Genomic DNA, 24,905 nt, shown 5'->3' on the forward strand with positions numbered 1-24,905 from the left:
GAGGTACAGTGATGCCATTTGTTTCCTCTCCTCACCCACGGCCTCTCCCTCATTCCACCCAGCGTTTGTTTTCACAAACGCACAAACCTTAATTAAAAGCTAGCAAACTAGCACTCTCCCACTAGCTGTTCGCTACCTCCTCAGCGTCGCTGTCTACCAGGCCCTCGTTTGAAGAATGGACTACGGAAATTGTTTTATTTTCATGGCTCGTAATGAGCCGGTGGTTCCTGAGGGAGATGGCTGCTAAAAGTGAAGGAGGAGAGAGGGGAGGAGGGGATGATGCAGGACCAGTCCAAACTCCACAAAGACCTTCTTTGTAAAAACGTTCCCTAGTGGTCACTGGGGAACGTGGAACAAACTGGCTGGTTCCAGTGCTCAAGCCAAATACTCTAGTGCGCACACACTCGCACGCGCTCATGCCCAAATACACGGAAAGAGGCCTGATGGAACATAGGTGGGGCGTGTGCAGGGCACACAACACCGCAGTTATTTTTATCTCCAAACCTCCAAGGAGAGCCTGACCTCAGGGGAGAAGGAAAGAAAAAGAGAATGAAAGGTAGCAGTGGGTGGACACTGAGGGACGAGAAGAAGAGGGAGGGAGAGATGAAGGCCAAGGGTGGTGGTGTAGTGGCTTTGTAAGGTCCATGTGGTGCACACCAGTAGAGGCTCATAACTCCTCGTAGACTAGTGCTGAATAGGGGGGAAACCCTACTGCCGTTCTTTGTGCTTTTTAAATAAACCCATGAGAACCTGGAACTAACAAGGATGGATTGCCATTGCATCGTGGCTCGAGGCACCCATTAGACGGGATCATGTCTGCTTTGAGAGAAGACATTGCAGGTATTGTAGAGAAGCATCTGTTCTTTCTCTCTTCTTGATTTGTGTGATTCTCTGTGCTTGTTGTGGGAGTTTTGAGCACTTAGGCAGCACATGAGGTAAGACTGTGAAGTTGTGATTGTGGTTTATTATCTAGATTAATAAAAGTAAATGGGGCACTGGTCTGCTGAGATCTATGCTGTAATTTCTTGGCTGCTTGAAATACCATTGCAAATATCACTATAAAACCTACCTGGACTTCAGCTTGGTCCTGGAATAGTTCTTTGCCATGTTCTAGTGAAGTATTTCATCTGTGACTTAAAAGCAGTTGGAGAGAATATATTTTACTCATTTTTATTTTGAAAAGTGTAGATCATAATGTGCTGTTAAGTAGTTAAAGCACTATTTAAACTGTATTCTGCTAAACTGTGGAGGGTATTGATAGCCTGTGAGGGTATTGATAGCCTGTTTGTACAGATGATGTCTTGTGAAATTCCCACAGATTCCCCTAGATTCCCACAGATAACATGACTGAGACTCCATAGACCAAATATGTGTCATTATGTAACAAGTTCCATACATAATAACTCAACAGTTTGTGGTTGTCTTTATTTAATTTTGCTGTGTTACTTTAAAGGGGATGTCTATAGTTGTAGGGAAACCTACAACTATAGACATAGTTGTAGGCAAATCTCTCTGGGTTCAGGATCTCCATACCTTTTTAAGGTGGAACAACATGTTTGAGAAGGTTGAGAACGTGGCTGAAGTTTAACTTGTCTGTAAGGTTTTATTCATGTTTGAATAAGCACAGAAACTCCTTTGTAACTCAAGTTGGTTGGTTTTGTAGCACTTTCGATAATGCAGTTAGCAGTCTTCTGAATTTGGAAACATTCCACCTTAAGTAATGCGAAACTGCAAAAATAAGTCAATATTACCCACCTATGGAGCAGGACTAGAGCAATATCCTCACCTCAGTTTGTGTTTTGAAACTTCTTTCCGTTGTTTAAAAAAATAAAAACACATATGCCTTTGCTCTTCCATGAGCAGAGAGTGAGAATGCCTAGCATGCTGGACCAGTCAGATTTATTTATTCATTTTATTATTGTCTTTATTTATTTATTTTAACTAATTTACACACACTGGAGCTTTGTAAGCATTTTAGACTGGTGTCCAGCACACAAACAGACTGGAGAGCTTTGCAAATGGTGAGGAGAAACATCTTCTGAATTTTATAAAAATTGTTTGGTTTTGATTACAATCATGAACGTTGCCTTTAAAGATGGATTTTAACAGGATTGTTTATGGGGATGATGCAGATTTTACCAGTAATAATCGGTTAGACCGTACTGACATATTGGTCAAATCTAATTGAAGGTTAAGCTTAAGCTACTACAGGAGGAATTTAACTTCTGGAATTACCCCTTCACTTTTTAAATAGCCAAAATCATTGCAGATTCATACTGGATTAAATTCACAGATATCTTTTGTAATCCGTGTCTGTTCTTCCCTGAATAAATCCAGCTGGTAATCCAGCTGGAATAGAGATTAAAGAAGAAGCAGGCATTTGTTTGATCATATTTTGCTGAGATAAATGCTGTCAAACAGCTATATACCACAGATGCTAAGTAATCCATATTGGGAAAATTGCCTTTTTGAAAAAAAACTAGTGAAACAAAGAAGAGTGTTTATTGGCAGCATAAAATTGTTTCCTCCATCACAGGGATTCCTGTCATAGTTCAGAGACAGAGAGAGAATGAGCGAGAAAGGGAGGCTAGACCCACAGCAAATAGAGATGGGCCTTTTTTTTATTAAAGCCTTCAGGTAGAAGATCCATCCTGAAAGAATACTCCATCTTTTTTATTTATTTATTTATTTATTATAAACCTATATATAGTTGTATAGTCGATAACCACAGATATTAACTATGGCTGAATTAAAGGACAGAAAAGGTGAGAATTTGTTATAAGATTAAATAACACTGTTTACACTGAATAATGGAATTTTGCTTTAAAGATTTCAGTAATTCAGCCATTAGACCATAAGGGAGGTATTGTATTGATATTAGATGATTATTTCATGATTAAGTGTACCACACCAACTCAACCCAGAAGTATTTAATAGTGCTCCATCTCACCAGTGAATGCAGTATCTCAACAGCTCCACAGCCCTCTTCGGGGGTTATATCTCTGGCATTTGCCTGGTATTTGGCATGATGACCTTTTTATATGTAGCTGCTTCAGTATCTCATTAAATTTTATACTGTTCTATGGAGATCAAAGGTGTGTGGACAATGTGTTTCCTGCGGATTCACAAATAAGCTGCTGAATTTGCATTTAGTTTCTAGATAATGTATAGCTGAGTCGGAGACATAAGACTGCAAAAGAGCAATGGAGGGAAGAAGGTGTGTAAGCATCTTTTCTCTGAATCATTACCTAATTGTTGCTTCCGCAGCAGTGATTGGTCTAAATTAGGGCTGAAGAATTAAACAAAAATATCTATTTGCGCATAATGTTTCGTCTAATATTGTAATTTAAAACTTACAAATATATTTCATCATTTACGGTTATAAGGTGTTTGGCTGTTTCTGAGAGTCCTAACACACTATGAGATTGGATTAACTTTACCATTCAAACCTGTTAATAACATTGTTTATGATTTATGCCATTGCACATTGCAGTTGGGACGTAACGATGAATCTTTCAGTCTTTGTCCTTGGCTCTTTTGGCTTTATTGTTCTTCAGATTTAAAATCCATCATCTTCTGCTCTGTTCAGTAAGGTTAATGTCCTTGTTTTTCCATGCATGAGGGTTTTAAAAAGTATGTAAGTGGGTGTGCATATAAAATTAGGCATGTAAAACAAGGTCATGAAACATTTCTAAAAGAAAGCGTTGTGCGTCAGGGTTTACTTAAGAACAAACACAGAAACACAAACGCTCCCCAACCTGGCTTTGTGCTCTGTGAGCATGAATATGCACCAAGTCTCTGCAGGGACCCCCACTCTTTCATCTCAGATGATTCTTTACCAAAACCACAGAGAACTATTCCTGCAATGTTCAGAGCTGCTCTCCCACACAACCACAGCCTCAACAACACTTTAGTGTTTATTTACACTACTGCAGAGAGGCTCGCAATTACCCTGGGAGGAGATGGTGTGTGTCTCTGTGTGTATGTGTCTGTCGGGGGGTCTGTCAGTGTGTGTCGGTCTGTGTCTGTCAGGGTGTGTGTGCGTGTGTCTGTCTTTCAGGGTGTGTGCCTGTCTGTCAGGGTGTGTGAGCGTGTGTGTGTGTCTCAATGCATATTACTGAAAAAACAAGGCAACATATGTTGCCTGTCTCACAAAGCAGGATATTTTTAAATCTAGAGGGCTCTAAAATGCTGGACAATATTATACTTTTTTTCAATAGAAAATCAATAAAATCCTAAAAATTAGGTATTTTGAATGACATATTAGCTCAGAACAGAAGACATTTCTAAACAGTTTATATATTGCAACTTTTGGCTATATATATATATATATATATATATATATATATATATATATATATATATATATATATATATATATATATATATATATATATATATATATATATATATATATATACATACAAAGACACTGTGCAAATTGTCAACAGGTGTGTGATTGAGTGGATGATGCTCTCTGATGGATAGGCACCCTTTCCAGAGTAAAGCAAAATGATTGTGGGGAAATTATAATTGTGATTTTACGATCAATATAGCAATTATGATTTAAAGGCAACATTCATCATTTTAATAAAGACATTTTATAAAATGGTTCCTCACCCTTAGCTAGCAGTCTGTTGTCTGTTTACCTGCTCAACACATATGTCTTGTATTTCTCTTTCTGTTCACTGCACAGAAAAGGCATCAGAGGTATTGTAGGCAATGGAGAGACCTCCAAAAGTTTAAATGCACCAACCGAGATGAGGTTATCACTGTATTTCTGCTCCATAGTAATAATATTGTGAGTTATATTGACTTAATTTTGCTCTTGCAGATTACTAAAGGTGGAACTGATACCAAATTTGGGAGAGCACTAACTGCATAACAGTAAACTCGGGCCAAATTGCTCCAAAACTAAACAACTCAGGTTACAAATCAGTCTCTGTGATAATTCAAACAGTGAATTAAAAATTTACAGACAAGTTAAATTCAACCACGTATAAACAACACCTTAAAAGACACAGAGCTTCTGAATGTAAACAAACCAGAGATAACTGTTTTTTCCCATCATAGACATTTCTTTTAATTTGGAAATTAAAAGATAAAAATATATATGGAAGTGTAGTCTATCACTGGGCGCAAGGCAGGAATACACACTGGAGGGGGTGCCAATTTTTTACAGGGCGACACAAACGCACGGAAACACACACACACACACACACACACACATTCACTCACACCTATGGACACATTTGAGTAGCCAATCCACCTACTAACGTGTGTTTTTGGACTGTGGGAGGAAACCGATGCACCCGGATGAAACCCACTCGGACACAGGGAGAACACACCAAACTCCTTCCAGACAGTCATCCAGAGCGGGACTTGAACCCACATCCTCAAGGTCTCTGGAGCTGTGTGACTGCGACACCTGCTGCGCCACCGTGCCGCACAACAATAATAAATGTATATTATTGTTACTAAAATAAAAATGTTATTTGGACAGAGATGTTCAGCTGTAAACTCACACATAGTACAGTCTTCAAAGAAAAACATGAAATGTTAATCCAGACCTCATCGTCCAATATCAGGACCTGATACCACTAATGTTTTAGTGACGGAATGCCATCAAAATCCTCACAGAAATATTCTAGTATAAATCCTTAAAAACAAATCACTGTAGATAAAATGGTTGTGTGTATTTATATGCAACCTTTATAATCTTTAAGCTAGAACAAAAGAAGTCTAGCGCAAGGGATGAAGTGCGAGAGGTACAGACATATGGTAGTGATCAAAGAGATGTTAAAAAGGAATACACACACACACACACACATTAACAGCACACCTAGTCCACTTGTAATTGACTTAAGTAGAACAACTCTCCTGTTTATATCTGTTTCAGAGTTCCTTGCACATGAATCCACACCCCCTGTCTTTTTCACACACGTGCCTCAGCAGAGGTGGTTAAAACTAGTTCCATTTGCCCACTGCTCTGTGGAGGTTAGCATATGTTGCTGCATATATTTTAGACCCCTTTCACACTGTTCTCTGTTCTTCAGTGATAAACTACTGTGTAATTGTAGAACTACAAAGTGCACAGGTGGAGCTGATAAAGTGGACAGTGAGTGAGAATCCAGGTCATTTCAATTACAGGTGCTGGTAATAAAATTAAAATATCATGAAAAAGTAGATTCATTTCAATAATTCCATTCAAAAAGTGAAACTTATATATATTATGCTCCTTCATTATTCACAGACTGATATATTTCAAGTGTTTTTTTGTTTTTTTTGTTTGATGATTATAACAGATGAAAACCCCAAATTCAGTATCTCAGAAAATTGGATTACTGTGAAAAGGTTCAATGTTGAAGACACCTGGAGCCACACTCTGATCTGCTAATTAACTTAAAACAGTTGTCCAAAAGACGACCATTGACATCTTACACAAGCAGGGAAAGACACAAAGGATCATTGCTAAAGAAGCTGGCTGTTCACAGAGCTGTGTGTCCAAGCACATTAATAGAGAGGCGAAGGGAAGGAAAAGATATGGTAGAAAAAAGTGTACAAGCAATAGGGATAAACACACCCTGGAGAGGATTGTGAAACAAAACCCGTTCAAAAATGTGGGGGAGATTCACAAAGATTGGATTGCAGCTGGAGTCAGTGCTTCAAGAACCACCACGCACAGACGTATGTAAGACATGGGTTTCAGCAGTCGCATTCCTTGTGTCAAGCCACTCTTGAGCCAAGAGACAGTGTCAGAAGTGTAGCCTGGGCTAAAGACAAAAAGGACTGGACTGCTGCTGAGTGGTCCAAAGTTATGTTCTCTGATGAAAGTAAATTTTGCATTTCCTTTGGAAATCAAGGTCCCAGCTTCTGGAGGAAGAGAGGAGAGGCACAGAATCCACGTTGCTTGAGTTCCAGTGTAAAGTTTCCACAGTCAGTGATGGTTTGGGGTGCCATGTCATCTGCTGGTGTTGGTCCACTGGTGGTGTTTTCCAAGGTCAACGCAGCCATCTACCAGGAAGTTTTAGGGCACTTCATACTTCATGCTACTGACCAACTTTATGCAGATACAGATTTAATTTTCCAACAGGACTTTGCACCTGCACACAGTGCCAAGGCTACCAATACCTGATTTAAGGACCATGGTGTCCCTGTCCTTAATTGGCCAGCAAACTCGCCTGACCTTAACCCCATAGAAAATCTATAGGGTATTGTGAAGAGGAAGATGCAGTACGCCAGACCCAACAGTGCAGAAGAGCTGAAGGCCACTATCAGAGTAACCTGGGCTCTCATAACACTCGAGTAGTGCCACAAACTGTTTTTTTTTTTTTTTTTTTTTTTTTTTTTTTTTTTGTCGTCTTAAGTAATATTCTAATTTTCTGAGATACTGAGACATATATAAGTCTGTGTGTAATGAATGAGTATAATATACAAGTTTCACTTTTTTAATGGAATTACTGAAATCAACCTTATCAGGATATTCTAATTTTATGACCAGGACCTGTATATGGCTGATTGGTGTGTTTAGTCTGAACCTTTGTCTTGTGTTGTCTCTTTTTTATGTCATACATGTGCACTTGTATATTTGTAACATGGTGAAATAAAGTGATTATGATTTTAATTTGTCACACCACTGGCTTTTGTTGCTGTAACATTTTATTTTTCAAAAGGAGAAAAGTAGGGTCTTTAACTTCTTGGGATGATAGATGCAGTGTACTTTACATTGAAGTGGAGTGTGTTACTCAGTCCTAAAGTTGTTTTTGGGAAATTACATTTACGTTTACTTGAGACGTAGTTTGACCAAAGTAACAGTTCTTTCACTTGAGCATGGTTTACTTTTAATCCAAAAACACACGTTGGTAGGTGGATTGGCTACTCAAATGTGTGAGTGTGTGTCACCCTGTGAAGGACTGGCGCCCCCTCAAGGGTGTGTTCTCGCCTTGCGCCCAATGATTCCAGGTAGGCTCTGGACCCACCGCGACCCTGGACTGGATAAGCGCTTACAGATAATGAATGAATGGTTTACTTTTAAGTTAAGGCTGATCTGCCCACCTACATTATCTCTCCATTGATCTTGTTGTGGAGAGCTAGCTGTTATCAGTGAAGTGAACTATTGATTCAGTAAGAGGCCTGGTATTTGCTGTGTGTTTGATGAGAGATGTTAGTGTTCAATAGCAGATAAGACAGAGGAGGAGTGGTAGAAGACATAAATGTAGTGTGCCCTTCTAAAACATGCTTTTTACTGAAAGGTCATTGTGAGAGTCTGAAGTTGGGTTCATAAAATACAATCTGTATACAAGAGAAAAGCTCTGAGATTGTTCCTTATTCTCAAGTGAAAAGAGAGAGAGGGAGGGTCTTGACTGAGCATGTGATTTATATTTTGACAGGCTGTTGTTTATTTGTGTATGATTTATGTGCACTGGTAAAAGAGATTAATGTGCTCTTGATTCGACAGCTGTATAGCACTTTGTGTTTGTGTGGGGGTGTCGGTGCATATGAGGAACTGAGAACTGTACATGTTTACAGTATGGTGTGTGTATTTGACCCTTGACCCTTCTGTCCTGCTCCAGATAAAGCAAATAGGGAAGTGTGTGCATGTGTGTGCATGTGCTCTTGATGCTTAATGATGCGACAGCAGCCATTTAGTCAAAATTGAATCCTATTTAGCAGTACTGCTGAATGATTCCTCTCTCTCTCTCTCTCTCTCTCTCTCTCTTCCTCTCAGATAGAAGAAAGAGGGAAGGCTGCTCAGTGTAAGAAGCTGAAGGTGGGAGACGAACTGGTCAACATCAATGGCTCAGCGCTTTACGGATCTCGCCAAGAAGCTCTGATCCTCATTAAAGGCTCCTACAGAGTCCTAAAGATCATAGTTCGCAGGTACATGTCTTCAGAGTCTTGATTCTCTCTCTCTCTCCCTCTCTCATACACAAACACACACACACACACTCATATATAAATGGAAGTCACAGTGTAGTTCCAGCTCACAGCTCCTCTAATAAAGTGTAGATGTGAGAATTGGTGAGAGGAAAAACTGCACAAGTAAAGATGACATCACCAGTATGACCTATCTGTGGATTTGAAAAGAAATCGTGCAAGGCTGTGTGTGGGGGAGTGTGTGTGCATGGGAGGGTGTAAGAGTGTGAGAAAGAGAACTACAGACTCTAAGATATGTGGAAGTAACCTCCCTGTGTGTGCTGTTTGCTTAAGTGAGACTGATATGATGTGACGTCAGTGAAGTTAGGCAGACAGGCATTAGGTCAGTTGTACCTCATGACCACTGTCTGACACACACACACACACAGTGCTTTACTCCTGCTCTGGCCTGAGAGAACCAGAGCCAAACGACCTCAATCCTGTGTGTACCTCTAGACTTCTTATTGATGAGAACATTAAGATTGATTAGAATTATTAATATCCTAATTCAAGTTGATCAGTGTCAACACTTACTAGTATTAACATTCGTTCATTTGTTGTCTGTAACCGTGTTATCGTGTTCAGGGTCGTGGTGGGTCATCAGTCAGCGGGGCTTTCCAGTCCCTGCATCTAATCAGTAGAAGTTTATTTATTCCTACTCTATGCTGCCTCACACTGGTTAAAGCTGGAAACACATTGGATATTTGAACGGATGGCAACATTTTGGCTGGTCTAAGGCATGTACACACTGTGTGGTATTAAAATATGTGTGTTTTTGTCTTATTACAAGGGGAAAAAAAGAATATTATTTAATGTGAAGTTCATGTGAAAAGATTTATTTCCCTTTTGGACCCTTTGTATTGGTCCTTTCAAATGGAGTTAGGGGGAGAGGAGAGTGTTAAGGGACAGAAATGGAAAAATTCCTCCCCTTTTAACATCCGCTTTTTTGGCGGCATTTCAGAAATGCACCACTGAGTCTCAGTGTTATTAGCCTGCCTGTGGTTTTTCTCTCTTTCTCTCTCTCTCTCTCTCTCTCTCTCTCTCTCTCTGTGGTTTTAAAGCCATCTCAGTCCTGTGTGTGTTTATGTTTTAATACAAAAAATTATAGAAAGGGATTTTCACAAAATATTAATGTTTCATTTTTTCCTTAAAATGAAAATGACAAATACATTTTTATTGTCTTACTGGTGTAAGATTAAGTTTAGGATTAACAATTTAGAATTATGAGAAGGGAATCTTATAAGGTATTGCTTTATATTAAATTATAGCCACTAGCCAAATCAAACCTGACCATTTAAAGAACAGGGTGAAAGGGCCTAACAAAGTATGCAGTGCTCCAGATGGATTACAGTCTGCAATTGGAGAACTGCAAAGTGCGCCTGTATGGCCAGTGGAGCTGAGAGAATGCACAGTGAGTGTACAAACAAGGAGATGGTTATAATGTTGTGATTGATTGGTGTATACACATGACATGCCAAGATTGTATAAGTTGGAGTGTGTGTGTGTTTTCTATGCTCCTCTGAGTATGAGTGAATCCTTGTCCTAGCACCTGTAGATTATTGGTTGGGTGGTTTAAGAAAAGCACTTCTTCATGCTCAGCCCTTAGTTCTATGTCACAGGGCACCTGTGTGTTATTTGTGGCTGATGCTGTTGATGTCAGTGGATGGTTTCCTGTCGTTACACTGTGTAGTTTTTGTGAAAATGTCAGAATGATGTTCTCCATGGATCCATGGTTTCTGCTCCTGTCATGGTCTCTGCCTCAAATTTTATCCTTAAATCCTTAAAGGCTGCTCCTGGAACGCTCCGTGTTCAGTAGAGAGCTCTGAACACTGCCTAGAAATTAGTTTCTCCTGTTTCCATGGATTCTTGGACTTCTGGTCTAGGGCCAGGATTTATCTTGGAATACTTAAAATTACCATGGCAGATGTGAGTGAGTGACTGAATTTGTGTAATTATTTAATAAAAATAATGACGTACAACGCTTACTTTTTACAGCATTTTCTTTGTGTAGTGTTTTGGACTCTGGTAAATGTCACATGAAACTGAGAGTCATTACCACCCACAGTTAAATACCGACAGTTATTAGAAGAAACACATGTCTCCTCATTCAAAGGCATGATGATGTTGATGTTTATAGGGTGTGTATGTGTCTGTCTGTCTCCTCAGTCCATTTCTTTTGAGACAGAGAGAGACTCTTAATGCCACTGTGGAAAGTCCTGGACTAATGCCCTCCTTGTGTTCCCTGGGAGACAGTGTGCAAACATTCATTATTCATTTTAGCTAGAAACTTTTTTTTTTTTGCACTGTTGGTTGTTTTTGTTGATTTTACCCTTATATTTGCAGTAGTTTTCCAGTAATAATATTAGTTACAATATTAGTCATTAATAGCACCTCATTAAACAGACTCTTTATTCATTCTCTATTTGTGTTCATGGGAACCACAGGAACAGGCAGATCCTCTGCCCCCTCAGGCAGCTGTAGTGAAAACGTGTGTGTGTGTGTGTGAGAGAGAGGCCATTTAGGCCAAAATTCAAACTTATCACTTACACGCACCATTGAACCCTCTTACACTCGCTCTCAAACCTTCTCTGTGTTAAAGAGTTATAGGACTTTCTGTTAGCCAGTCAGGTCTGTTTTTGTTATTTTGTTATCAAGGCAATTCTGAAAAAATTACCATCAAGCTCTCACACACTTACTATCAAATCTCTCTCATTCACAATCATTCTCATATTGATGGGATTTGTGTGTGAGGATTGATAGTGTGTGTGTGTGAGAGAGAGAGGTATTATTATTATTTTTATGATTATTATTGTTGTTGTTATTAAAAAAGGGGTTATGTTCAATTAAAAAAAAAACATAATGAAGGCTCCTGAGTTTTTGCATGGAAAAAAGTGTGTGTGTGTGTGTAATATATATATATATATATATATATATATATATATATATATATATGAGAGAGAGAGAGGTAAATAGGATGTTTTGTTGTGTTGTTCAGAGGCTGGAGACTCTGTGTACCTCCTTCCTGCTTGCATTTAAGCTATTGTTTCGCAGCTACTGTTTGGAATGCAGATTGTTTTGAACATTGTTTAATAAATACAGGCTGGTGATGTCATTTCAGACTCTGTGTGTGTGTGTGTGCACATCAACACATCACATCCTTTGGCTATTTTGATATACAGATTTCTGTAATAAGGCAGGAAGCTGCATGAGACTGCAAATTGCATTGATCTTAGGCTGGTTCCACCATGTTGATAAGAAAGGCTTAAAATCGATTTGAGCTTTACATTGTTAAAAGGACAAACAATTACAACACGATAGTATACATTATATAATTTTATTTATCTAATGTTATACTTGAACTTGGTTGAGTCAATTAATGTTCATACCTGGACTCTACTACTTTATAAAAGATTAGACCATACCATCTTCTATACTTGCTGTTCTTGCCAAGGGTGCGGTGCCGATCAGTGCAGCTTGCCATCCTGACTGCTGCTCAGTCTTTGGGAAATTCCTAGCCCTTCACGTCACACTTCCTGGTCCTCCCAGCAACATTTCCCCCTCCTGCTTCCTGTTGCAGCCGCTGAGCCTAGCGGCATTTTTAGGCTGTCCAGTCTGAGACTTGTGAGCAGAAGACCAAAAATGTTTACATGGAGCCCACAGCCGTTAACAAGGAACGCACTTTTAATCCCTACCCAGAACAAGTTCAATAGCAGGAGCCACTGTTTAGATTGTGAGTGTATAGGAGTGACCACACATCATGCAAGGCACACACACACACAAAGAGGAAGGGCAGGACATTACAGGAAAGCCATGTGAAGAAGCCAAGGCTGTCTGCCCTGCAATATTCACTATGCTTTATGTGAGGCCTGACACATTCTTACTCACTGCAGGCAAGGAAAAAATACACTTCCTTTACACTCATGCTCATGCTCCCTGATCACAATGAAAATCATGAGGAACGTCCTCTATGCCTTAAATGGAGAAATGTACAAGTCTCAACAACAAGTCTAACAAAAATAACATTTACCAGAGCACTATTAATATTATGCACTAAATAATCACAGGATTAGCAACGTCCACCTTGTATCTATACTCATCCATTTAATCAAGTCCACTGACCATATAGGAGGAATTTGTAGTTACACATTACACATTGTAGTCCATTTGCAAGCTTTGTTATCCTGTTCCTCAATGGGGGTCAGGATCCCCACAGGACCACCACAGAGCAGGTATGATTGCACTGGTGTGTGTTGAGCTGGTACGAGTGGATCAGGCACAGCAGTATGCCTAGAGTTTTTAGACATTGTGGCCACTCACTGTCCACTCTGTAGGACCTTGTACCTTGTTGATCCATCTTGTAAAATCAGAGACAGCATTTCTGTTGCTGCACAGTTTTTGTTAGTTGTCCTCTAGTCCTTCATCGTTGGACACAGGATGCTGTTGGCTGGATGTTTTTCATTAGTGGACTGTTCTCTGTCCAACAGTGACACGGAAGGGGTTAATAACTCCAGCAACCATGCTGTGCTCCGTTATGGTCAGTGGAGCTGATAAAATAGAAAATGAATGTCGAAGCAGTGCAGGAGTTCCTAATCAAGTGATTGAGCAGTGTAGAAGAGTTCTCACGTCTCCAAAATGGTACACATAGTAAAAATCTCTATATACTCTAGTAACACGTTCTACTCCTTTTTTAGGAAAGCTTTACCTAAACCTTTGTCATGAGGATCTGCTGACATTATGCTCCTCTACAGTAATGCTCTTCAGGCATTCATTATATGATCAGTTCTAAATCACAAACATAACTCCAGCCCATCCCAAACATATTAGATAGAGCTCCATCATCCAGAGGACAGTACTCCAAAGCCCAGTGCTGGGGGTGTTATATGCCCCTTCAGCCCACACTTTCCACTGGGCCGTAATTACACGTTTAAAGCCAAATTTACTAATTATAAAGTGGCATGTACAGTTTGTTTGTTTATTTTATTAAATCAGTGTTTATTGTAAACCATGTCATTTGGGGCTTTTTTTTGTGATGATGATATTAATCATAATATAAATGGAATCTAGTAAAAAATCAAGCGCTCTATATATATGTATGTAGTTTTAATTTGCTCATATCTAAATACAAACCGGATTCCCAAAAAGTTGGGACACTAAACAAATTGTGAATAAAAACTGAATGCAATGATGTGGAGATGGCAAATGTCAATATTTTATTTGTAATAGGACATAGATAACAGATCAAAAGTTTAATCTGAGTAAATGTAACATTTTAAAGGAAAAATATGTTGATTCAAAATTTCACAGTGTCAACAAATCCCCAAAAAGTTGGGACAAGTAGCAATAAGTGGCTGGAAAAAGGAAATTGAGCATATAACGAACAGCTGGAAGACCAATTAACACTAATTAGGTCAATTGACAACATGATTGGGTATAAAAAGTGCTTCTCAGAGTGTCTGTGTAAGAGGTAAGAGGATCACCAATTCCACCATTGTTGAGCAGAAAGATACCAGAGTGGTGTTATCCAGGGTAAAATAGCAAAAACTTTTGAGTTATCATCATCAACCGTGTGTAACATCATCAAAAGATTCAGAGAATCTGGAACAATTGCTGTGCCTAAGGGTCAAGGCCGTAAAACTCTACTGGATGCTCATGATCTCCAGGCCCTTAAGCGTCACTTCACCTCAAACAGGAATGCCACTGTCAAGGAAATAACAGAATGGGCTCAGGAATACTTCCAGAAAGCATTGTCAGTGAACACAATCCACCGTGCCATCCGCCGTTGCCAGCTGAAACTCTACAGTGCAAAGAGGAAGCCATTTCTAAGCAAGCTCCACAAGCTCAGATGTTTGCACTGGGCCAGGGGTCTTTTAAAATGGAGTGTGGTAAAATGGAAGACTGTTCTGTGGTCAGATGAGTCACGATTTGAAGTTCTTAATGGAACACTGGGACATCATGTCCTCTGGACCAGAGAGGACAAGGATAATCCAAGTTGTTATCAACGCTCCCTTCAGAAGCCTGCATCACTGATGGTATGGGGTTGCATGAGTGCTTGTGGCATGGGCAGCTTGCATGTCTGGAAAGGCACCATTAATGCAGAGAACTATGTTCAGGTTCTAGAACATCTAGACGTCATCTCTTTCAGGGAAGACCCTGCATTTTTCAACAAGATAATGCCAAACCACATTCTGCAGCAATCACAACATCATGGCTACATAGGAGAAGGATCCGGGTACTGAAATGGCCAGCCTGCAGTCCAGATCTTTCACCTATAGAGAACATTTGGCACATCATAAAGGGGAAGGTGCGACAAAGAAGGCCCAAGACGATTGAACAGTTAGAGACCCGTATTAGACATGAATGGGAGAGCATTCCTATTTCTAAACTTGATAAACTGGTATCCTCTGTCCCCAGACATCTGTTGAGTGTTGTAAGAAGGGGGGATGCCACACAGTGGTAAAAAATGGCCTTGTCCCAACTTTTTTGGGATTTGTTGACGCTGTGAAATTTTGAAACAACATATTTTTCCCTTAAAATGATTCTCTCTCTCTCTCTAAAACATTCTCTCAGTTTAAACTTTTGATCTGTGATTTGTGTTCAATTCTGAATAAAATATTAGATGTTGGCACCTCCACATCATTGCATTCAGTTTTTATTCTCAATTTGTTTAGTGTCCCAACTTTTTTGGAGTCCGGTTTGTATTTGAATGATTAAATACCGTTTGTATTACCTTTTTGGCTTGCTTTTTGGTCAGAAATTATTTGAATGGATATATTCTTCTGTTTAAATTATGTTCTAAATTTTCCTGTGGTCTGTGTTTATGCCGCTATTTGTTCATACATTATTAACAGTGCTTGTTTGGGTTATCACTGAAACTTTTTCCACTTATTTCATCACATACTAGCACAGCATTATTTATTAATGTGTTGGTTTACACTGTAAAGGACGTGTGAATGGACAAATCGGATGCCCAACTTGCAGCACACAGGACAATGTTTACTCATTGAGGCTTCTTGTTCACAAGATTACAGCAGCAAGTAGCACTGAGAGAAATGTATACTGTATATTGTCTGCATCCAAGAAGAAACCTCATGTATTGTGATGGGTGTTTAGAGTGGTTGAGGACCAGCTCCATCTATCATACATTTATTTTATGTTCCTTGTTCCTTAGTTGACATACACACACCAAATGGGCAGTGTGTTGAACTCAAAGCAGTCTGCTGCTCTTCTCAGCAGGGGACAGAGTGTCTAGAGCATGTGGAGTTCTAACACACACTGCTAGGTAAAGACTCCTCTGAAGCCAAGCTCAATAGCGTTTATGGGCCACAGGGGATGTGTCGGCTCTCTCAGATCTTCCAGAGATGGCAAGAGGAGAGACAAACGAGCTTTAAGGGGGTGAGAGGAGAGACAGACAAGTTCAGGGAGAACAGCATCAGGAAGTTTCCAGAGAAGCACTTTGATGGGCTGGCAGGACCCCCTCCCACTGTGCCAAGGAATGGAAAAACAAAGGAGCTCCAAGTCCTTCCAAAACAATGGACATTCCAGACATTCTCAAGCCATCCCCCAAACATTCTTATTCTCTCTCGCTCGCTCGCTCGCTCTTCCAGATCTCTGACTTTATACTCATAGATGTTCTCTCTTTCACTTTTTCTTTCTCTCTAATTTTTAATCTGATTTTCATTTTCTTTATATTTTTATTAATCTCTGTCTCAAGATTTTTCCTCATTTACCTCTCGTTCGTTCTCTTTCGTTTTCTACTCTTCAATGTTTCTCACTCTCGCTCTCTGACCGGTTTTTGACCATGAGCTATGAAAATGAACAAACGAGTGTGTGTTTAACTGAATGTTTGTGAAAGTGTGTGTGGTAAGAATTCAGAGACAGGACACTGAGTCCAGTTTGAAACATGCAGAGTCATCAGTACAGATGGCTTCTCTCAGTGTGGGGTCTAAGGCTGGCTGCCATTGGGATTCCATTACTGTCTGACCACACAAATCAACATGGCTGCTTTTTATTAGCACTGCCATCAATCGTGGGGGACTACTTCTCTATTTCTCTCTGTTATAGCACTCTGATAGAGACTGACTGGACTGGACTGGACGCCACACATGCACACAAGATGTGGACCACATTGTCCTGTAGAGGATGTGCATGATCAGAGATGAATAGGTCAGTTATATAGACTTAGCTGCAGATGGTCAGTGTACTGTGTAGAATAGCTGAAGCATTTGCATTTAATGAAACCAAGATGACTTTTGAACAGGAAGCACGGGCCATTTTGAAGTGTTTTATTTTGCTTTTTGATATAACTGTGGTTTTACAGTCTGAATCTAACTGATAAATATTGAATGATGGAATATGTCTATACATATTTAACATATAACAGAGCATCAGTTAGGTGTAGTACTATGTTGAAGGAATCGTATCCCCCTAATGCATGCTTGTGCTCCTGGGTAGCTACTCCTTTTTATGTTTGGGTTTGTTTTGTTTGTTTGTGCAAGCTCTACGTGCACAGTTACAATTCTTTAAATAGCTGAATGCTGACTTGGTTTACATCTTTCTTTGATCATTTGATGTTGCTGCGTTCTTTAGTGTGGCAGACAGGCACCTGGGCCATGACTCAACACTTCATTTAGTTTGCATGAGGAAGTCCAGACTAAATTGAAGTAGGGAGGGGTGAGTATCGCTGATAAGCTGTTTGTCTGGCAGAAGTCTAAAATTCATTCTTCTTCTTTAGCAAAATACTAAACGAGAGGGAGAAAAAGGGTGAAGAAATCCAAAACAACAAACAGTCCATTGTGCTCAGGAGGCCAGCAGTGGACGGCTCTCTTCCTGAGAGACTGGCGCTAGGCCTGGGGCAGTAACGCTCTGAGCGCTGGTCATTATATGGAATGCAGGCAGTGTGTTTTCGGGAAATGGGTGACTACAGAACAAACAATGGTGATTGCACACAAGAATGGTTTGTGTGTGTGTGCGAGAGAGAGTGGTTGTGTGTGTGTTCAATAGCGGCCATGTAAGAGTGAGATAGTGTAATTGCAGAAATCGAAATCTACAAACAAAGCTTTCTTGCAGGGCAATTCTAATGTTTATAAATGTCAGCGTAATTCATAGCTGTGAAGCGAATAAAGCCATGTACAGTGTACAATGTAAAATTTAGTTTATTTAAAGTGATGTATGCTGTGCCATTTAAAAGCCATTTTAACTATTTTTGCAAAATGTTGGTTATTTCTAAAACATAATATTTAAGTGCATTAGCTTAAAGATAAAAGTGATAAATGGTGCCTCAACAGGTAGTGTCACACAACTCCTGAGGTTGTGGGTTCAAACCCTACCCCAGTTGCTTTCCACAGTGCACACTTTCACAAAGTTCACATCTTTGAACTGGTTGAAGGATCTCCCCATATCAGTAGCACAGTGGAAACATTATATGGGTTGTGTTAAACTTCTAGCTTCTTTGTGAAAAGTGACTTACTTTCCTCATTACCTCTTTCCTATTAATCCTTCCCCTTTAAGGTAATGCAATGTCTAGAATGCTTTTACATAAACATCACAGAAACACATACATACACATACGCCCACAAGCCAACACTGTGTCTTGGCCAAATCCATGTAAACAAACACACATTTCCCACGCCGTTTGGTCAGTTTGACCTCGGTCCAATAATCTGATGTTATTGCATTTCTATGTTTGCTTTCTCAGATTTAAGTGTTTCATTGTTTTATTATTTAACTAATGACATTGCCAGCTGAAGCAGTGGTTTGGAGTATTACCAGGAACAATGAAGTCTAAATAAACTGCCTGAGAAAAAGGTTATAGAAGGACAACTAGAGTCTAGACTAGATAGAAATAAGCAATAATACACTAGAGGGCCTCATGTCTACTACCACAGCACACCAGTGCCAATACCTCACGTTACAGCATGAACCTCAAGTGTAATTATTCGCCATTAATTATTAGGTTATAAGATAAAGAAGAGGAAAATTAGTTGTTTGTTTATCAACCGCAAGGTAGAATAGTTCCATTCCGTCACACATTTCTTTTTTTCCTCTTTTCAACGAACTCTGGGTTTTTAACTTATGCGATGTTGGACCCGTCCAGGATTTTTGATCTTTGGTTCTCTCCAGTGAGCCGCTCCATATTCACACCAAAATTGTTGGGAAACAAGGCTGCATTATTCAGAACTGACATCTGTTTAAATCAGGACAGAGGCAGACAGTAATGTCATGGTTTAACCATCATTTACAGTGGATTCAGACCATAATGAGACATATCATACACTAAACGGTGGCAGTTTTTCTCTGTTTAAGTTAAAAGTGAGTATTTTAGAGTATCGCTCCAGAGCCATGCTAGTGAGCTGGTGAACAAGCACAGCGGAGATAAGACGCGCCTCGAATCTAGTTAAACACAATCACAGAAAACACATAGACCTAGTAATTTTTTAAACGAAAGTCAGAAAGCAGAAATCTTTTAAGTCCACATAACTCTAAAATAAGGCATGTGAAAGGAAAATTTACCTTATTAAATATATAAGAATTCTTTGTTGATAAGAAATTGTTTAATAGTTTTTTACATTTAATTCGCTAGTTATTCATGTAGTTTTGGAACACTCAAGCAAATAAAAACAGTGGACTATGATTGTGTAATGCACTGGAGAAAAACATATTTAACATGAAAAACATTACAAATTTTGCTCTGAGCATGCGTAGAGCAGCAAAGTAGCATGTTTCAACAGGGTAGCACAATGGCGCTGTCGTGTAAGCTCAGGTGCCGTTGCTAGGTTACATGTATTTTGTGGAGTGATACCTGAAGAGCTTTGGTCAGAGTGCCATTATTGTGTAATATCAGCAATCCTGGAATGTCTCTCAGCCAATCACATTGAAGCGTCGGAACGAACTGTGGTATAATCTAGACTACATAGCTGTCTAAGCTTAAAAGAACAAGAAATTAACATTACTGGTTTTTGCCGAATGTAAATCTTGATAGAATAAAAATTGTGATTATATTGCTATATACAATAGAATTGCCTTGCAGTATATTAAAAACTGACTTTACTGGGGCTTCAGAGGTACCTTACTCCTTACAGCTGGTTTTATCATTAGGAGATTGAGTTTGATCCCTGGTGATGCTTCAGCATCCATGGTTGAGAAAAGTCTTAGCTCTCACTGGATATGTATATGCTATGTCAGCTATATTTTAGCCAGATCAAACATTTGTTATTTGACATAAATGTTAAAGAAGTGTGTTTAACTGTTTCAGAAGTGGCTGTTTGAAAACGTTCTGGCTGGCTTCAAATGCCTCTGAGAAATTATTGCGTGTTAGGCCAGACCTAGGTAGCGAAATTTTACAGTGAGTAGGTTTGGAGGGGGAAATTGGGTTACATCCAATAACAAGATTAACATACCAGTATTGCAAAAGACAGTATTGCAGACAAGTGAAATGTTGTTAAGTGCTTGCAAATCATCTGCAGCTTGTTGTTTTTCTTCTTGCTTGTGGACATGTGCCTCAACATTTGATTACCACATTCATCATGTGCTGAATTAGAGCAGGAGAAACATTCACCTGGAGACAGCAGTAGCCTTTAGATAGGAACAGAAAGATGGAACTAAAATTTATTGAAGAGGATGGATGATTTCAGTGGCTGGTTTAAAATTCTGTGTGACTTTTCAGCTTGGACTATTTGGCTTTTGCTTTAAGTATGCCACAAGAAACTGGGGTGACTTTTTTCTGTTCTGAGTAAGGGAAGATGTGTCTGATGCAATGTCTGTGTTAATAATTCACGAGTGCCAGATACAGCAGGATAGAATTAGACGGAAAGATTCTAGAACATTTTACATTGATCATTAATTAGAACGCTTGAGAATAACGTGAATGATGGTGAACATTCTAGAACTGACCTCAGACATTCAAACAGCTCTAGAATAAATATAGTTGTGACCTAGAATGATGTAGACATCACATGTAAAGACATTTGGGTGTGTAAATTGCAGACGGTTCTAGAATATTTCACTCTTCTGCAGTGTTTCCCTCTCTGCTCTAGAATGATCGCCTTGGTTCATGGCTTACTCTCCTGTTAAACTTTGTTCTAGAATCTTCTGAAGAATGTGCTTCATTTGCATGGTTCTAGGTCATGCTCCTCAATAAATAAATGCTCCTCCTATCCTAAAATGTCAACATTCTGAAATTGTCTTCCGCGTTCTGCTCTCTCTCCATCACACAGGTTCCTCTGGTTTCAGTTCCTGTTCTAAAATCACATCAGAAAACTGTAATGGCCATTTGTAAGGGGGCAATGTGACCAGTGAATTAATGATTCACTCTGAGAGATTATTCATGGCAAAGTCTTGCATCTGCCACTAACCAGACAGCAGGAGCTAGGGGTATTTTTAGACATTCTGAGTATGTGCTCTGACTAATTGTTATTCTGATGTGAAAAAAAAGAAGAAATTGTGGAAGTTTTTGACATTGGGTTGTTGTAAAGAAATAAAAAAGAAACAAAAACGTATTTAATTCAACTTAATGAATCATTAACTTTGCTTTTGATTCTCTTTTTTTTTCATTTTGCTTTGAATTTGTTTAAAGTCTATGAGTTGGATACACTCAATAAAACATGTAATTTTTAAGACTGAAACAATGAGACATTTTAGGGTGTGCGCAGTGGAACAAGGTAAAAATTTTGTCTGTGCATTGATTTATTGTGGTTTGAAAAAAGAGGCCATAAAACTGCTTGAGCGCTTTTGCAGTATGTTAAAATTTGTCAGTTATATCCCTCCTTGTCTTTAACGTTCCATTACCTTCAGGCCTTGGCTCATACAACCCATTAAATGTTGTTTAGTGTGTTATTATGGTTGTAGCCTTTCCTAAAAAAAAAAAAAAATCCCTCAGGCCACCATCTGAGACACCTGTGTAAACCCCTCATTTGCCGTAAAATAGTATACGCACAGAGAGAGTTAGAAATCTATTAGAATTTCTCCCATGCGTTTTATTTCCGACTTTCCGCTTTCATCTGTGCGCCGTCCCAGTTGTGGATTGACCCCATTCTGGCTTCCCTCAGCCCCTCTGATGGGGAGCTGTTTATGAAGGCCAGCTGAAAGGAGTTAAGCTTCTTTTTTGCTCTCCAGCATGCTGATTGAACAGCAGAGCTCACAGCTCTTGCATTGTTGTGCTATCAGCACTGAGGAAAAGGCCAAGAAAACTTTAACCTGGCTGCGTGCCGTGAAAACACTGAAGCTCACCCACCCCCCCGCGTTCCTCACTCTCTTTCTCTCTACCTTTTTTCTCTTATTATCTCCTCTCCCCACCGCTCTGTCCATCCTCCCTTCTCTCTCTCTCTCTCTTTCGCTCTCTCGCTCTCTCTCCCCGCTAGTCACAGCTCAAAGCTGACAGCTCTCCCAGAGAGACAGGAAGTGGTCCTTACATTTTTTCCCCTCATTCAAACAATAATAGGAGAGTACCCTGGGTATTATTTTAGCAGCAGCTTGCCTCTTTATCTGCTCCGAACATAGTTTCCTCTCCGTCTGAGAACCACTTCCTCTCAATAATGTCATTAGAGAGAGTGAGTAGGAGGTTTGTGTATGTGTGTATATGTGTGTATGTGTATGTATGTGTGTGTGTGGGTGAGGGTGAGTGAGGACTGCCTTGTCTTTGGCTCTAACTAGAGATGTAGACAGAGGGAGGGGGAGAGGGTAGTGCTATGAGTGTGTGCTGGGGATGTATTCGTGTGTTCATTCTTCCTGGACTAAAATTCAGTTCAGAGCTTCGGGCTGCTTCATTACTGCTAAATGACCACAAACCTTCACTCATATGACCACTGGAGCTGTTAGGGTCCTGATAAGGTCTAACCACAGATACCATGAACAGTTTTACTTTCGGCTCCGTGTTCTGAGGACTACTATGTGACTTCATTTGAACTTGATCGGTGAAGATTTTTGCTTTTATTTATTTTAAACTTTTTTACATTGCATACTGTGGACATCCGCCGGACATGTTATAACCAGAGTAAGTAACTATCAGTGTTTTAATTCCTTTTCTCCATACTTTGGACTATATAGGTTTATAAAGGTTTAAACTGAATTTTTCTTCAGGCTTATGTCAGTCTTTAAAATTGTAGCTATTACAAATGCTACCCTTCAATATAGTGCTGCCAGCGGTCCTTACATGGTCGTTTGTGGTTTGTTTTCATGATGCGCGTGTGTATATTCACTTGCCTGTGGTCTGTGATGGTTTCTGTGAGTACTGTGACTTATTGAAACACAAGTGTTTCTAAATAGAAATGAACTGAGTCTTGTGAAGTCTATTTCCGGAAACGCTACTTGACTTTGTTACGGTCTAGGCCCAATTTCCCTATGGTTTTGTAGTACTTAAACCATTCTGTCTGGGATAGTGTTTGATGTAATGCTCACAACATAAGATAATGATACTCCTTATTGTACAGAGCCTTAAAGAAACACAGCACAGGTGTGCTTAGTTAAGTCGCTAATTCCATTTTATACTTGTGGCTTTTTGTCTGGGATGACAGTCTCTTCTTGAGTTTCGTAAGATGCATTTCTATAGCTCTTTTCTCATTTTAGTTTTCATATGACTCTAAAAGCAAGCCATGGGCTTAAATTAACTTCACTGTAAACATGAATATTATAGGCTTCCGACACTGTGCCTGCGAAATGCTATTTTCAGTGTGTTCTTTTCCAAAGTTTCCCATTTGGTGAGTTTTGTTTCCTCACTAAATTGTCCTTAGGGAACACCATTATTATTCTAAGTGAAATAATAAGCCATTCAGGGCTGTCATTCCCCTGGGAAGCATATCGTCATCCGGAATGTTTGGGAATATTTTCTTTTCTGTCAGTGAGGGTAATGGGATGTACCTGGAATCTTGGCCTTGTTCCATCAGCACTGTAGATATTACAGAAATATTAAAGAAATAATTTTCAAGATTTTTCACAGGTTTTTTATGTCGTTTCCCTTTATTCAGAACTTTGGTTGGGACATCAAAGATTTTTTGTGAATCGTGAATTTTTATATGAAAGGCAGGAACTGTGTGTATATTTAAAGCAATAACCACATTGTTCAGAAACCTTTGATGTAGACACTGATATGGCTTTTTTTGAACATTCATTAAGCAAATGTTAAGTGCAACTACAACATTCTGATTGGCTGAGGAGCATCCTAACATACCTGTTTTTCAATAACAACACTGTTTCTTCCACTCATTCCTCTGAGCACCTGTTTCTGAGACACGGTTTAAACTGTAGCTAATGTGAGTAATACTTCTACCCAAAACCTGGTCATAATAATGCTTTTAATTTCACACACGCGTATTAACTACACAAATTTCTAGACGAACTTGTAGTAGGAAATCTATGATCTGCAGTTAATATAATCAGATTCTGAAGAAGAATCCCAGTACAGGTCCCAGTACAGTTGTTATATCTCCTTTTTTCTCAAAGCTGTGATGGAGGACCAACTTAAGGATAAGGCTGAAAATTACTGCTTTTTCAACGGCTTCCAATTTCAGTGTTCATATTTACTGTAAAGTGTGCAGCTATTATGTTCAGGCCACAGAGAAGGATATTGTGACATAATATGACATAGTCATCATAATATTGACAAATGTTGTCGCATTTCCCATCACTTTGCACTACCACTGGCTCACGTCACGTCTGGCTCGCGTCATTTCACTCTGACTAGTTTCTTTCTCATATATAAGTACATTCACTCACTGACACTGTTGATTTTGTTTTGTGACAGAAACAGCAATGTACCATCAGTGTTTAGTTTCTTATATATACACGTGTCTATTTTATTTTTTTTCCTGGCAGACGCACTGTGCCGCTGATCCGTCCTCACTCCTGGCACTTGGCCAAGGTGTCAGAGCCCGCTGTGCTGGGTCCAGAAGGTGGTCCGGACGTCCCTCCGGCCATGCAGCTCCACCCCCCGAGCTTCAATGTACCGTGGCACTCGGGGGGTGACAACAGGTGGGACACATTCACCTCTTCTGCCTTTA

At 39.5% G+C, this 24,905-nt stretch overlaps 1 protein-coding gene across 2 annotated transcripts in view; it reads left to right on the forward strand.

Moving 5' to 3' along the window:
• Window positions 1-24,905, forward strand: part of shroom4 (shroom family member 4) — a 55,902-nt gene that overhangs the window by 18,044 nt on the left and 12,953 nt on the right. Inside the window, exons 2-3 of one of the 2 annotated variants that reach the window (XM_066680653.1) lie at window positions 8,729-8,880; window positions 24,721-24,876. In XM_066680653.1, the coding sequence (XP_066536750.1) occupies window positions 8,729-8,880; window positions 24,721-24,876 (308 nt within the window). Of the gene's footprint in view, window positions 1-8,728; window positions 8,881-22,699; window positions 22,904-24,720; window positions 24,877-24,905 lie in introns of those variants that run through there. The other variant, XM_066680654.1, reaches the window with a different exon arrangement.

This window comes from Hoplias malabaricus, chromosome 9, assembly GCF_029633855.1.
Source record: "Hoplias malabaricus isolate fHopMal1 chromosome 9, fHopMal1.hap1, whole genome shotgun sequence".
Taxonomy (NCBI): domain Eukaryota; kingdom Metazoa; phylum Chordata; class Actinopteri; order Characiformes; family Erythrinidae; genus Hoplias; species Hoplias malabaricus.